This window comes from Rhinopithecus roxellana, chromosome 19, assembly GCF_007565055.1.
Source record: "Rhinopithecus roxellana isolate Shanxi Qingling chromosome 19, ASM756505v1, whole genome shotgun sequence".
NCBI lineage: Eukaryota > Metazoa > Chordata > Mammalia > Primates > Cercopithecidae > Rhinopithecus > Rhinopithecus roxellana.
In genome coordinates this window covers 65739526-65755163 of record NC_044567.1, presented here as the reverse complement: position 1 = coordinate 65755163, position 15638 = coordinate 65739526, and the positions used below count along the sequence as shown (strand labels likewise).

The 15638-nt window shown below is 47.1% G+C and overlaps 1 protein-coding gene across 1 annotated transcript in view; it reads left to right on the top strand.

Annotated features, from left to right (window-relative positions):
• Positions 1–14996, top strand: part of ADORA2B (adenosine A2b receptor) — a 31870-nt gene extending 16874 nt beyond the window's left edge. The window contains exon 2 of the mRNA XM_010387755.2: positions 13931–14996. Coding sequence (XP_010386057.2) covers positions 13931–14591 — 661 coding nt within the window. The 3' untranslated portion in view covers positions 14592–14996. The remainder of the gene's footprint in view (positions 1–13930) is intronic.
• Positions 14997–15638: the final 642 nt, after the last annotated feature.

The following is a 15638-nucleotide window of genomic DNA, read 5'->3' as shown; positions in this document are numbered from 1 at the left end:
ATTAGAAAATGGTAATTTTCAGGCCGGATGCAGTGGCTCATGCCTGTAATCCCAGCACTTTGGGAGGCCAAGGCGGGTGGATCACTTAAGGTCAGGAGTTCAAGACCATCCTGCCTAACATGGTGAAACCCTGTCTCTACTAAAAATACAAAAATTAGCTGAGCATGGTGGTGGGCACCTGAAATCCCAGCTACTCAGAAGGCTGAGGCAGGAGAATTGTTCCGGGAGGCAGAGGTTGCAGTGAGCCGAGATCGCACCACTGCACTCCAGCCTGGGCAATAGAGCGAGACTGTGTCTCAAAACAAAACAAAACAAAACAAAACAAAAATTGGTAATTTTCTTTTTTTCCTCATTCCTTCCACATTTATCAGTTTGCATTCTTCTGTAAAGACAAGCTTTAGCTTCTCCTTGCCCTTCCTTATTTTATTAATGTCAGTATGGACTTACGGAATTTTATTTTCATTAAATGAGTTATAATCCATTCCTGTTATTTATTTACTTATTTTATTTTATTTTTTTAATTTTTTTGAGAGAGTTACACGCTTGTCATCCAGGCTGGAGTGCAATGGCACGATCTCAGCTCACCGCAACCTCTGCCTCCAGGGTTCAAGAGATTTTCTGGCTTCAGCCTCCTGAGTAGCTGGGAGTACAGGTGTCTGCCACCATGCCCGGCTAAGTTTTGTATTTTTAGTAGAGACAGGGTTTCACTCTGTTGGCCAGGCTGGTCTCGGACTTCTGACCTCAGGCAATCCACCCGCCTCGGCCTCCCAAAGTGCTGGGATTACAGGTCTGAGCCACCGTGCCTGGCCCCTGTTATTTATTTTGATGCCCAAGTTCAGCCAGTGACAGAGGGCCTACAAGGCCACTTCTGTTTGAGTGTTCCCATTGTTTTTGAGCACTTTCTTATATTTTGGCATGGAAAGGTATTCCAGGCTCACGTTATAGTTTCCAGTTTGAGTACTAGCCGTTTTCCAAAGAGCCTTGGTTCCTTTTAGTGGAGAATTGCATATAGAAACCAAGATTTGGGTAGATTTGCTCAGTGCTACTGGAGTATCATTTTTTCTGGGCCCTAGCAATAAACAGAGGTAGGAGGTTTTTTTCCTTAAAAAAAATAGTGAATTACAAGAACTCTTGCTTACAATAGAATGCCGTCTAATTAATGAGAAGGAATGAGTTAAGCAAATCACCATTTCGCGACTGCCATAGTAAGAACTGATTCAGGCAAGAATCATCAGTAGGTGCTAAAACTCATAGGTGAGAGTTTGATGAAGAGTAAGATACTTACAGTCCCCAGACACGTACCACAAGATACCTACTAATTAAAATGGGAAAGTTATGATGGAGAAACCTGGCAGACACCACATCAATCAAGTGCCTTCTCATGTCCTCCTCTCACTGGCAGCTTGTGTTTATGGTGGCTGATGCTTTTGACAGTTAATGTCACATCTGAGGCAGTGTTCCGTGACCCCAGCCATGGGAGGGCACTTTTGGGGCAGAGGACAGATTTTCCTGTTCTCTTTTGGTCTGGTTCCAGGCAGGAGCCCTTTGTCTCAGGGGCTGCTTATTTTATGGGAAGGAGATCAGAGTCTGGAGCCCAGCAGCTTTGGGCTGTCTCTGTGTCCCATGTGATCCATGAAAACAGTGCATGAGAATCACCAGTCCCAAAGGGGAACTGTGGGAGACCTGGTTCTAGCCCCTACCCTTACCTCAACTGGTTGAATCACTGGTGGATCACCTTGGATTGCCTCTTCTTGCCATAGGAAGCTGGTTGGGAGTGCTGCCACCTTTCTTGACCGCGACCTGCATTGCTCATCTGTTGTTCTTAGGTGACTGTGAAGGACAAATGGCATCTCTCCCAGCCACCTTCACATAAGGCAGGTGGGCTCAGCTCAGGCCCAGCCAGGTCCCCCACTGGAATTCAGACATGTCTGAACTTGGCTGGAGTAGACAAGAACCCCGCAGGAGCCAGAGCAGCCCAGGGCCAGGGCCTCCTGGGAAGACTCAGCCTAAAAGTAACCTCTGGTGACCAAACCTGGCTATCCAGTGGGCAGGCACATGCTTTCCTTTCCTCAGACTCACGTCCTGGCTACAGCTATGACTGTCTGCAGAGACAAGGTGGTTTGCTCTCAGGACACAGATGGCAGAGAAGCCTGCTTCCCGTTCCTAGACCTGAACTTTGTATAAGTAAAATCGAATAGTATCTACTTTTTTTTTCTTTTTTCTTTTTTGTATAAGAATGATTTTATTTGTTCTTTAAATGTTTGGTAGAATTAATTAGCGAAGTCATCTGGGCCTAAAGTTTTCTTTGTGGGAAGGTTTAAAATGATGAGTTTTAGGCTGGGTGCGGTGGCTCACACCTGTAATACCAGCACTTTGGTAGGGTGAGGCGGGGGGATCACCTGAGGTCAGGAGTTTAAGACCAGCCTGGCCAGCATGGTGAAACCCTGTCTCTACTAAAAATACAAAAAAATTAGCTAGGCGTGGTGGCAGGCACCTGTAATCCCAGCTACTCAGGAGGCTGAGGCAGGAGAATCGCTTGAACCTGCGAGGCGGAGGTTGCAGTGAGCTGAGATCATGACACTGCACTTTCATTCTAGTCTGGGCGACAAAAGCAAGACTCCGTCTCAAAAAAAAAACAAAACAAAAAAGGTGAATTCTACTTTTTTAATTGTTATAGTGCTATTTTTTTTTTTTTTTTTTTGAGACTGGAGTCTCGCTCTGTCGCCCAGGCTGCAGTGCAGTGGCCGGATCTCAGCTCACTGCAAGCTCTGCCTCCCGGGTTTACGCCATTCTCCTGCCTTACCCTCCCGAGTAGCTGGGACTACAGGCGCCCGCCACCTCGCCTGGCTAGTTTTTTTTTTTTTTTTTTTTTGTATTTTCACCGTGTTAGCCAGGATGGTCTTGATCTCCTGACCTCGTGATCCGCCCGTCTCGGCCTCCCAAAGTGCTGGGATTACAGGCTTGAGCCACTGTGCCCGGCCTTATAGTGCTATTAAAATTTCTATTTATTTTTCTGTTCTTGAATATTTAAAAAAAAAACAAAACAAAAAAGAAAACCTTTTATAGTTTGGTACCATAGGAAATCTGAAAAATGGATGAACATTAAAAAAAAAAAAATGTGGCCGGCAGCAGTGGCTCACGTCTGTAATCCCAGCACTTTGGGAGGCCAAGATGGGCGAATCACGAGGTCAGGAGATTGAGACCATCCTGGTTAACACGGTGAAACCCCGTCTCTACTAAAAATACAAAAGATTAGCTGGCATGGCGGCGGGTGCCTGTAGTCCCAGCTACTCAGGAGGCTGAGGCTGGAGAATGGCGTGAACCCAGGAGGCGGAGCTTGCAGTGAGCCCAGATGCACTCCAGCCTGGGCGACAGAGTGAGACTCCATCTCAAAAACAAACAAACAAACAAACAGAAAAAGTTTTATAGTTTGGTTCCATGGGAGATCTGAAAAATGGGAGGCTGCTCAGAGGCTCATCATAACAATATCCCCTCTTATATAGATAGCCTCTAGTGGTTTGTAAGCTGAAGCTAAAACCGTGTTCACGCACTTGATACTTTGCTTTATTTAGAACTCCCAAGTCCCAAAAGTGGGTGTTCCACACATTTCTTTGATTAAGAAGGCGGGGTTCTGTTCCCCTTTTTTTTTTTTTTTTTGAGACGGAGTCTCACTCTGTCGCCTAGGCTGGAGTGCAGTGGCCGGATCTCAGCTCACTGCAAGCTCCGCCTCCCGGGTTTACGCCATTCTCCTGCCTCAGCCTCCCGAGTAGCTGGGACTACAGGCGCCCGCCACCACGCCCGGCTAGTTTTTTGTATTTTTTTAGTAGAGACGGGGTTTCACTGTGTTAGCCAGGATGGTCTCGATCTCCTGACCTCGTGATCCGCCCGTCTCGGCCTCCCAAAGTGCTGGGATTATAGGCTTGAGCCACCGCGCCCGGCCTCTGTTCCCTTCTTATAAACTCAGGCTTTCTCTCACCATTTGCTTGCCAGGCAGTGTTAGGTGTTTTGGATACAGCTGTGAGTCTGTTCCATGGAGGAGCTCATCCTTCAGTGGAAAGAGACAGAAAATGCAGTCGTGTGGTAGGTACACGGAAGAGGTGCTCTGGGCGGTCATGAGCTGCCCTGAGAGCTCAGGGGCAGATAAGCTACTCTGCTTCCATGTGAACTTCTGTACTGTGAATTAATTAATGCGTGGCAGGTGAGCAGGGGAAGGATGTTGGTGTAATGGAGACACTGCTTTGGTTCACCTGTGATTTTGCCTAGGCAAAGGAGATGGAATAGGGAGAGGAGAATGACCGTCTTCAGCAGGAAAGGAAAAAGCCCTTTGACTGCTCTGCCGCAGTCAGCCTTGTGGGCTCCTGGGAACAAGAAAAAACCAGTGCCTGCAGCTGGCACTCCTGTAGAAAGCCACATCCTAGCCTGTTGGGGTCTTGGCCGTGGCAGGCTACACTGCCTCCAGGCCCCACTTAGTAACAGCCTCCTGGCTCAGAACTCCTTTCTCCTTTTTTTTTTTTTTTTTGAGATGGAGTCTTGCTCTGTCACCCGGGCTGGAGTGCAGTGGCCGGATCTCAGCTCACCGCAAGCTCCGCCTTCCAGGTTCACTCCATTCTCCTGCCTCAGCCTCCTGAGAAGCTGGGACTACAGGCGCCAGCCACCACGCCCGGCTAATTTTTTGTATTTTTAGTAGAGACGGGGTTTCACCACGTTAGCCAGGATGGTCTCGATCTCCTGACCTCATGATCCGCCCGCCTCGGCCTAGAACTCCTTTTTCGTCTGCACTGTCTTGGCACCTGTCAGCCTTGCTCTAATTAAAGTTTGCCAGGCTTTCTATTTGACTCTTTTGATGCAGTTTTAATACTCACGGTGGCAGCCTCTCGCCCCACTGAGCTGCCTGCCTGGGTGGCCCAAAAGATTTTGTTAGTGCTCTAGTGACAACGTTTTGTAGGTTTGAGTTGTCTGCTCTAGCCCCATGTTTCACAGAAGTCCTGTTAATTATGTGCAATAAGATAACGTGAGGTTTTCTAAGAATGCATATATTGCTTTATAGCAGAAATGTATGTATTTCAGAGGAATTTAAAACTTGTGAGCTAGATAGACTATAAAGGGAAGAAACGTCCCTAAAACAAACAGGAAACACTTTTAAGAAGCGACAGTAGAACTCTGTGTGCATTTACTTAGCCATCTGCGTTTATAAAGTGCTTTGCACACATTCCGTCTTATGTTAAAAGCCTCAGCAGCAACTTGGAGGCGGGTTCTGGGGCCAGTGTTTCTGATGGGAAGCTCAGGCTTCATCCAGCCTGTGGCTGGACTGGCCAGGCTCAATGTCATTCCCCAGGTAGCTGCCCTTGATCTATACTAGGAGCACCTTGAGAACTAGGAATTGATTTCTAAGCCTGGTTTGAGCTGAGGGCCACAGAGCCAGCAGGAGGAGACCCTGCTCCAGAAATAGGCCAGCGCTTGTTATGCAGGCCTTGGCGGTTCCCCGTTTCCTTATGTAACCTCAGTGTTCACGCTGTTTCCTTTTGTTGATTCCCTCCATGTGACTGTTTTTCTATCAATCTCCTTAGCTAATGAACTCCTTATAAGACGAATGGATGGATCAGAGCACAGCTTCGTACACAGTGGTGGGGCATAGTCATTTCCCGGAGTGTGGACTTTCCCAGAACCCCCGTTTTGTGTGGGTCTGCAAAGGCTGGGATTGTTTCTGCCTTGTTTAGAATAATAAAGGTGCCTGTGTTTCCTGTATTCACTTTTCAGTCGCCTGTTATCCACTCTCCTACACTTGGGGCGGCTGTCCTGCTTCCCTGGCCTCACTGCAATGCTCAGTGACCTCTGCAGCAGAGCAGTGACTGCCACGGGCTGGTGAACGGAAGGACGTGGCCCATGCTCTTCAGGAATGTTTTGGGAAGATGGACATGCGCATGCAGACCTGAGGGTGTTTGGAGTGCAGGGAGGGAGGCAGAGTCTGCAGCAAGGGGTGGGGCCGGGGAGGGAGAGAGGCCTGGGGAGAGGACAGAGGCCCAGCAGGAAGTGGGAAAGGAGAGGACATGGCAGGATGGCAGGCAGTTACCAGAGCCCTCCTGAGATGCCAGAGTCCCCAGGCGTTCCTTCCAGTGTCCTGCCCAGTGCGGGGACACCTGCTTGCCTTTTTTTTTTTTTTTTTTTTTTTTTTTTTTGAGATGGAGTCTTGCTCTGTCGCCCAGGCTGGAGTGCCATGGTGCAATCTCAGTTCACTGCAACCCCTGCCTCCTGGGTTCAAGTAATTCTCCTGCTTCAGCCTCATGAGTAGCTGTGATCACAGGCATGCGCCAGCATACTCGGCTAATTTTTGTATTTTTAGTGGAGACGGGGCTTCACCACGTTGGCCAGGCTGGTCTCGAACTACTGACTTCAGGTGATCCACCTACCTCGGCCTCCCAAAGTGCTGGCCAACACACCCAGCCAAAGGGACAGATTATTAAAGAAGGTAAGAATGGGAGGAGGTGGAGGATGCAGGGTCCAGTGCACGTGGGGAAGGACACTTCCTCAGCTGTACCACTGCACTCCAGCCTGGGAGTGCAGAGCGAGATTCTGTCTCAAAAAAATATATAAAAAAAATGTTTTTAATGATACTACAAAGGACATAGATGAAGAGATACAGAAGGTGAGGTGTGAGGAGGAGCGTGGCGTTTCCATGCCCTCCTTGGGTGCACCACCCTTCAGGAACCTCCATGTGTTTGGCTGTCCTGAAGCTCTCCGTACCATTTCCTCGTAGCCCTTTTTTGGATTCTTCATTGGATAGACATGACTCAAGCATGGACAACCAGGTGGAAATGTGAGTGGATGAAAAGGGCATGATCTCAGACTGACAGGCTGAATGGGGAAACTCAGCAAAACCTATCTGTTCTGATGCTTCTTGGCCTGTGCGGCTTCTTCTAGGGGAGGGGCAGGACCCCCTCTGAAATGCGGGTCTTATGAGTCACAATCAAACAAGGTAGGTCAGAGAATTTCTTTATGGACAGCTCCAAGACAGAAAGACAGAGGAAGATATATTTTTAGTTATCATGGCCTGTCTGGGGAGAAGTAACAAGGGCTATGGGAGTTATGTGCCAGGAACTGCGGACCAAAGCCAACACAGCTGACCCTTGAACGGCACAGGTTTGAACTACACAGGTCCACTTGTACTGGATTTTTTCAACCAAACGTGACTGAAAATGCAGTATTCCTGGGATGTGAAACCCACGTATACGGAGGGCTGCTAACTGCGGAACCTAAGTATGTGAGGACTTTGGCATACGTGGGGGTCCTGCAACCAACCCCGTGTGTACATACTTCGAGGTGACTGTACACACATACCGTAACATCGCAGAGAACACTCCGCTTCCTACAGAGGTTGTGCTGAGGGGTCTGGTTATGTCCTCCAGCACGCCTCTTTTTGCTGTCCTTGAGGACTGCCTCCCAGGAGGGTGGCAGAAACCCCTTCCTTCAAGTCTTCAAGCCGCTGACTTACGGCTGTGTGGTCAGGCGGAGGAGGGAGCTGGAATTTGTGAGATGAACATGGAAGAGCTGTAGATTGCTATGCAGGAAAACGGCCGTTTGGGGCGAAATTGGAATCAGATTAGATGAGGTCTGTGTCCTGACTGCAGTTTAGCAGCAGCAGGCACATGAGGTAGCCCTTCTGAGCCTTGTGGCTTCCACATCTGTAAACTGAAGATAGCAGCTCTCACCTTAGGAGGCGTAGTTTGATGAGATGTGAGAGGTCCACAGCCCAGATCTGCCCAAAGAGCGGGTGTGTAGGCGGTGGTAGCCGTGCCAGCCGTCCGGACACCTGGGGGAGGGTCTGCAGGCATCTGTCAACAAAACTTGGGGTTTGGTCATGTGGTTCCTCCCCTACCTCAACTGATGACTTTCTCCATCCTTCTCTGAGGTAACAGCAGTTCTTGAAGGAGATTCTGGCCCATCTTCTCACGACTCAACTGTCCCACTCCGTGTACTGGTGCTGTTCTTGTCCTTCCTTCCACTACAGCTGAGGAAGTGTCTTCCCCACGTGCCCTGGACCCTGCATCCTTCACCTCCTCCCATTCTTATCTCCTTTAATCATCTGTCCCTTTGGCCAGGCACAGTGGCTCACGCCTGTAATCCCAGCACTTTGGTAGGCTGAGGCGGGCGGATCACGAGGTCAGGAGATAGAGACCATCCTGGCTAACACAGTGAAACACTGTCTCTACTAAAAATACAAAAAAAAAAAAAAAAAAAAAAAAAAATTTGCCAGGCGTAGTGGCGGGCGCCTGTAGTCCCAGCTACTCAGGAGGCTGAGGCAGGAGAATCGCTTGAACCCAGGAGGCGGAGGTTGCAGTGAGCCAAGACACGCCATTGCACTGCAGCTCTGGCGACAGTGCAAGACTCCATCTCAAAAAAAAAAAATAATTAAAAATAAAATAAAATAATGATAATAATCTGTCCCTTTTTCCTGCATCTTCACTACTGATCATTTTCAGCAGTACGAGCACATCCACCATTCTCTTGATCTTTATCCCACTCTTCCTTTAATCCTCTCTTTCAGGAAATGCAAACGCATAAGGGGAAAACCCTAAGGAATCATCCTCCAGTCTTCATCTTCCTGCACCCATTGATCTTCAAGACCTGTTGGTTTTGCCTCCATAGCGTATATCCATTTCCATCATATTTGCCGTCACCCTGGCCCAAGCCGACGTTTTCTCGAGCCAACTACCGAAATAGTTTCCTAGCTGATCTCTCTGCTTTTCTTCTGGCTCCCCTAAAATTCAGTCTCCGTACTCTGGCCAGGTGACCTTTTTACAACATAAATCAGTACCATCCCTGCTTAAGGCTTCCATGGGTCCTGGTGTCTATGAACTGGCCCCTGCCTCATCTTGGGCTCATTTTCCTGCATGAAAGCCTTATTAGTGCATGCTGTTCTCTCTGCCTGGAATGTTCTGCTTTTCAAATTTCTCACTCCTCAACCTTTAGCTTTCTGCCTGAAAGGCCTTCCTGACATCCTGTATCCAAGGCCTCCATTTTTCTCTTATCGGCGCATCCAATTCTTTTTGGTATGGCAGAACCCATCCCAATTCATAGTTTCAGATTTATATGTTTACTTATTTTATGTCTTTCCCATTAGCTTATGTTCCACGAGGGCAGTGATTGTGTTTCCAGTGCCTGGCAGAATGTGTGGTACAAACGAAAAACTCTTCAAATGAACTAATGAACCAACAGGGAAGAGAGTGGTGGTGATGGAGGTTCACAGAGAAGGCAGTGACCAGCTGCCCCACTGATTGAATTAGCTGCTTTTACCTTATCCAAGACAAGGCATGACAGTTTTGCACATGTGTAGGATCCAGCAGTTATGAGAAGTTCAGATGGGGTGGATTCCAGTTGTTGTTCTGAACGCTCGTAGGAAGCCACTCCCATGAATGAGCCTCTATGTACAGGGTACGCCAAATATAATATTGCTTTGGAAAAAAAAAGAGGCAGCATGACATAGTGCAAGGAACACAGACCTGTGAGTACTGATTTAGCTTCTGGTCTTTGGTTTGTGTATTAGCTTTGTTTTTCTTTTCTTTGTTTTCTTTTCTTATTTGTGAAATAAGAGAGCTTGGACTAGAAAGATAAAAGTCCTCTCCAGTTTGGCTGCGTTAAAAGAGTACCTCACAGTGTTATCAGCAATCAAAACATTTAATTATCTTTTGAAACCAGAATACGGAGCCATGATGGTTCTAGGGTTAGTCAGGTGGTTCAAAGGTGTCATCAAGGATCCAAGCTCTATTGTTGTCTTCTGCTTTGCCATCAACTTTGTCTCCAGGCTTGTCCCTCATGGTCACAGTGTGGCTGCTGCAGCTCTAGGCATCACACCCTTCCACAAGAGCATCAAAAGCAGAAAAGGATGGGCATGGGGCAGAGCCCTCCTCGTGGGTCCCTCTCTCTTCATCAGGAAGTAAAATCTTTCCTGGAGGTCCCCTAGCAGATGTCCTTGTATGTCTCATTGGCCAGAACCACTTCATGGATCTGCTAGACCAATCGTGAGAATGGAAGTGCCATCATTTCCTTATCCCAGATATAAGTTCATCCCCCAGAGCTGATCTGTTACCCGCTGTACTCGATACAGCTTAGTCCTGTGAACAAAGGAAGAGTAAGGGCAGGCTGCTGCATGGGCTGCCTCATGGACCTGAAGTTCTGTGATTCTTAGTGCTCCGCCTTTGGGAGGCTTCCTTGTTATGCTGCAGGGACTAATTGTGTTGTTCACACCTCCAGTGAGGCAATGGCAAAGAACAACTTTTTTCAAGGAAGAAATTTACATTCCTGAATGAGGTGGGAAACAGATGGATTCACTGGCCAAGACAATTTCAGTGAAAAAACTGAGCCCAGCAGGTCCTCTGTAGTACAGGGGCCCATGATTGAGCTGCCTGTTGCTAAGAGGGAGTAGAAAAGATTAGAGATCATTGTAAATTATGAGGCAAGACCTCAATTAACTTCCTCAGCAAACTACTGGTTCTTCTGCCTGTCCAGGCTGCAACTTCAAGTATTCCTAGTAAGTGGAGTCTTTCTTTAAAGCTGCTTAATAAAGTCAGATAATAAATGATGAATGTATTTGTAATGGCCATTTTTTTTTTTTTTTTTTTTTTTTTTTGAGATGGAGTCTTACTCTGTCGCCCAGGTTGGAGTGCAATGTTGCGATCTCGGCTCACCGCATCCTCTGCCTCCCAGGTTCAGGCAATTCTCCTGCCTCAGCTACCTGAGTAGCTGGGATTACAGGTGCCCACCACCATGCCTAGCTAATTTTTGTATTTTTAGGAGAGACGTGGTTTCACCATGTTGGCCAGGCTGGTCTCAAATGCCTGACCTCAAGTGATGCACCCACTTCGGCCTCCTGAAGTACTGGGATTACAGGCATGAGCCACCATGCCTGGCCTGTAATGGCCATATTAAGAACATACTATGTGCCAGGCACTGTGCTAGGTCCTCAGGATACCAATACAAAGGGACAAGGTCCCAGTCCTTAAGAGGTTGACATTCCAGTTGAAGGACACCACAGGTATCAGATAAGCCAGCTCTATGACAAGTGAGTTATGGGGCAGGAGAATGGGAGTGGCCACCTCTACCTAAGAGGTGACCAAGAAAGGAAGTGGGCCGGGCGCGGTGGCTCAAGCCTGTAATCCCAGCACTTTGGGAGGCCGAGACGGGCGGATCACGAGGTCAGGAGATCGAGACCATCCTGGCTAACACGGTGAAACCCCGTCTCTACTAAAAAAAAAACTACAAAAAACTAGCCGGGCGAGGTGGCGGGCGCCTGTAGTCCCAGCTACCCGGGAGGCTGAGGCAGGAGAATGGCGGGAACCCGGGAGGCGGAGCTTGCAGTGAGCTGAGATCTGGCCACAGCACTCCAGCCTGGGTGACAGAGCAAGACTCCATCTCAAAAAAAAAAAAAAAAAAAAAAAAAAAAGAAAGGAAGTGACCTTATAAGAGCAACACATGCTTTGTCTGATGTTGAGAATAGCATGAGCCAGAGGGAGCCATTGGTCAACAATGGCAGACACTGGACGTGTGGAGCTGAGGCTGGAGGGCTCTGTGGCCATGCTGGGAAGTGTACGTCTTACACTGCAGGTAAAGGAAATAAATAGGCAAGTCTTCAGGTAATGTCAGTCAAATTATTTCCCGGTTTTTTTCCCAGAGATTACAGAGGATTTTTATTTCATTTACTTAATACATTATGTTCATTTATACATTACATATGTATTATGGACCAGTTGTTAACAAAATTTATACCTTTGCTATAAACTATGGATAGACTAGTTTATAGCAAAATATCTAAAAAGTATATTAGGTATATTGCTCTTAGAAGGTCACTTCCTTTCTTGGTCACCTGTTAGGCAGAGGTGGCTGCTCTCATTCTCACTTGTCATAGAGCCTGCTTATCTGATACATGTCCTAGCCCTCAACTGGATACTGGTCAACCTCTTAAGGACTAGGACCTTGTCCCTTTGTACTGGTATCCCCAACAGTGGTTTCTAGCATCTTTTTGTTGTTTGTTTTTTTGAGACTAGGTCTTGCTGTGTTACCCAGGCTGGAGTGCAGTGACACAATCACAGCTCACTGCACCCTCAACCTCCTGGGCACAAGTGATCCTGACTCTCCCACTTCATTCTCCCGAGTAGCTGGAACCACAGATATACACCACCCTGCCTGGCTAAGTTTTGTATTTTTTTGTAGAGATGGAGTTTCACCATGTTGCCCAGGCTGGTCTCAAACTCCTGATCTAATGGCTTAAAGAGGACCAAAAATTTTTAATATTTGCTATTTCCCAAATATTTCTCAGTAGACAGGGGCATTGCCAGACTCTTGTTTTCCAGCAGTCTGCAGAGGTATTCAGAAATGATTCTGCCCATAGTCCTAGGTAAATCTCTTGTGGTGTTTGTGGGAAGCCAGAAAGATCCTTGCTTGGAGCCACAGGTGGTGCTGACTCCAGTGCTTACTGCCTCAGGCCTTTGTTCAAGTGTCACCTTATCCATGATGTTGGCCTCTTTAAAACTGCAGCCCTGCCCATCCTGATCTTTCTGTTTTTTCATTTTTCATACCACACACATCTCCATACTGTTTACTAACTTGTATTTGTTTATTATTATGTTTACCCCCGCTAGACTCTTGAGTCTTAAAATTTAGTAGGAATCTCTGTGTGCTCTGTTCACTGGTGTATCTCAAGCACCTAGAACAGGGTTCCTCAACCCCTGGGCCACAGACTAGTACTGGTCCGTGGCCTGTTAGGAACTGGGCCACACGGCAGAAGGTGAGCAGGCAGGCAAGCATTACCGCCTGAGCTCTGCCTCCTGTCAGATCGGCAGCATTCGATTCTCACAGGAGCTGAACCATATTGTGAACTGGGCATGCAGGGGATCTCGGTTGTGTGCTCCTTATGAGAATCTAATGCATCACCCCCACCCCTGGTCTGTGGAAACACTGTCTTCCATGAAACTGGTCCCCGGTGCCAGAAAGGTTGGGGACTGCTGACCTAGAACAATACCTTATGGAAGACCTAGACTCAGAGGGTGGTACCTGGGTAATTAGGAAGTATAGAAAGTCGATCGGTTCTTGGAAGCTGTGACTTGAAGCAAAATGATGCACTGTATAACAAAGCCAGTTTTACCACAGTTGATACTGTCAAAAGAAAAACTTCGGCCGAATTCAATTTAAAAGAGCTTAATTGAGCAAAGAATGATTCACAGATTGTGCAGCCTGCTGAGCCAGAGTAGGCTCAGAGACTCCAGTGCAGTCATGTGGTGGAAGATAATTGATGGACAGGAAAAAGAAAGCGATGGACAGAAAAAGGAAAAGTGACATACAGAAAATGGAAGTGAGGTACAGAAACAGCTGGATTGGTTATAGCTCGGCATTTACCCTATTTGAACACGGTTCGAACAGTTGGCCAAATCTGATTGGTCAAAAATTGGGGACTGGCATGAGTGCAGGCTAGTCTGTTTACACCCCCACTTGTTAGAGTCCACGATGTACAGAGAAACCTTTAGGCTGAATTTAAAATATGTAAGGAGGCAGCTTTAGGCCAAACTTGACAACACAAACAAGAGTTAACTTCCTATGACATATACTTTAGGTCACAGTTTGCGAGAACCTACTGAGGACGTTAAGTGAGGACTTACAGTACCCCCTTAAGGTTTCTCCACCTCTTGTCATTGGCCATCCTCTGTCACTAAACAGAAAGGAGTTACTAAGTCAAGAATGAAGATCTCATTGAGTTTGCTAGAGCAAAGCTGCTCATCCCTGCTTGCGTGTCTTTAGTGTTGAGGGTAAAGGCCATAGTGCCCTGGAAGGTGAACTTCAGAGGTTGTTAAACGGTCATGGAAATAAAGAGGAGGTGGGGTCTTGGATTGTGGTTGCAGAGCACTATAAACTGACCATAACCAGATGGTGTTCTTTTAAACAGGTATAAAAGTTTGGTCACTGGGACCCGAGCAAGAGGGGTCATTGCTGTCCTCTGGGTCCTTGCCTTTGGCATCGGATTGACTCCATTCCTGGGGTGGAACAGTAAAGACAGTGCCACCAACTGCACAGAACCCTGGGATGGAACCACAAATGAAAGCTGCTGCCTCGTGAAGTGTCTCTTTGAGAATGTGGTCCCCATGAGCTACATGGTGTATTTCAATTTCTTTGGGTGTGTTCTGCCCCCACTGCTTATAATGCTGGTGATCTACGTCAAGATCTTCATGGTGGCCTGCAGGCAGCTTCAGCGCACTGAGCTGATGGACCACTCGAGGACTACCCTCCAGCGGGAGATCCATGCAGCAAAGTCACTGGCCATGATTGTGGGGATTTTTGCCCTGTGCTGGCTACCAGTGCATGCTGTTAACTGTGTCACTCTTTTCCAGCCTGCTCAGGGTAAAAATAAGCCCAAGTGGGCAATGAACATGGCCATTCTTCTGTCACATGCCAATTCAGTTGTCAATCCCATTGTCTATGCTTACCGGAACCGAGACTTCCGCTCTACTTTTCGCAAAATTATCTCCAGGTATCTTCTCTGCCAAGCAGATGTCAAGAGTGGGAATGGTCAGGCTGGGGTACAGCCTGCTCTCAGTGTGGGCCTATGATGTAGGCTCTCACCTCTTCCAGGAGAAGATACAAATCCACAGGAAACAAAGACACAGCTGGCTTATTCTCATTGTGAAAGATAGCTACACCTCACAAGGACATGGACTGCCTTTCTTGAGCACTTCTCTGACGCCACCACGTATCTAGCTAATACGTATGTGTCACTAGTAGGCTCCAAGGGTTGACAAATATATTTATGATCTAATCAGCTGCTTTTACTGTGTGGATGATGCTGACAGCTTGAATGGATTCTAAGAGACTCTTTTGTTTTTAAAAGTCTGCCTTGTTTATGGTAGAAAATTACTGAAACTACTTTACTGTGAAACACTGTGAACTATTATAATGCAAATATTTTTTAACTTAGAGGCAATGGAAAAATAAAAGTTGGCTGTACTAAAAAGGTATACTTGTTCCTAGGAAGGTGATCTCAAAAATTAAAAGTATAATTATTCAGCTGGGCATGGTGGCTCACACCTGTAATCCCAGCACTTTGGGAGGCCAAGGAGGGCAGATCATGAGGTCAGGAGTTCAAAACCAGCCTGTCCAATATGGTGCAACCCCATCCCTACTAAAAAATACAAAAATTAGCCAGGTATGGTGGCACGTGCCTGTAGTCCCAGCTACTTGGGAGGCTGAGGCAGGAGAATCATGTGAATCTGGGAGGTGGAGGCCGCAGTGAGCCCAGATTGCACCATTGCACTCCAGCCTGGGTGACAGAGTAAGACTCCATCTCAAAAAAAAAAAAAAAGCGTAATTATTCAATCAAGAAACTGCTGTATTAATCTAGGGAAATGATATTCTCATAAGTCAAATTTTCATCACATAATTTTAAGCTCCATTCCTTCCCATATACAGAAAACTACCCATGGGGAAGAAACTGGTGAAATGGGATCCCTCCTCTACCAAATTCTGCCTTCTAGAGCTAGGTAGGGAATTTTGCTTCTCTCCAAAGTTGAAGTTTTGTTAAGTTCTTGGAACCCAAAGTGTGAAAATTTTACTAAGTAAAATAATTTAACTGTGTGTATACAAAAAATTAGCCAGGCGTG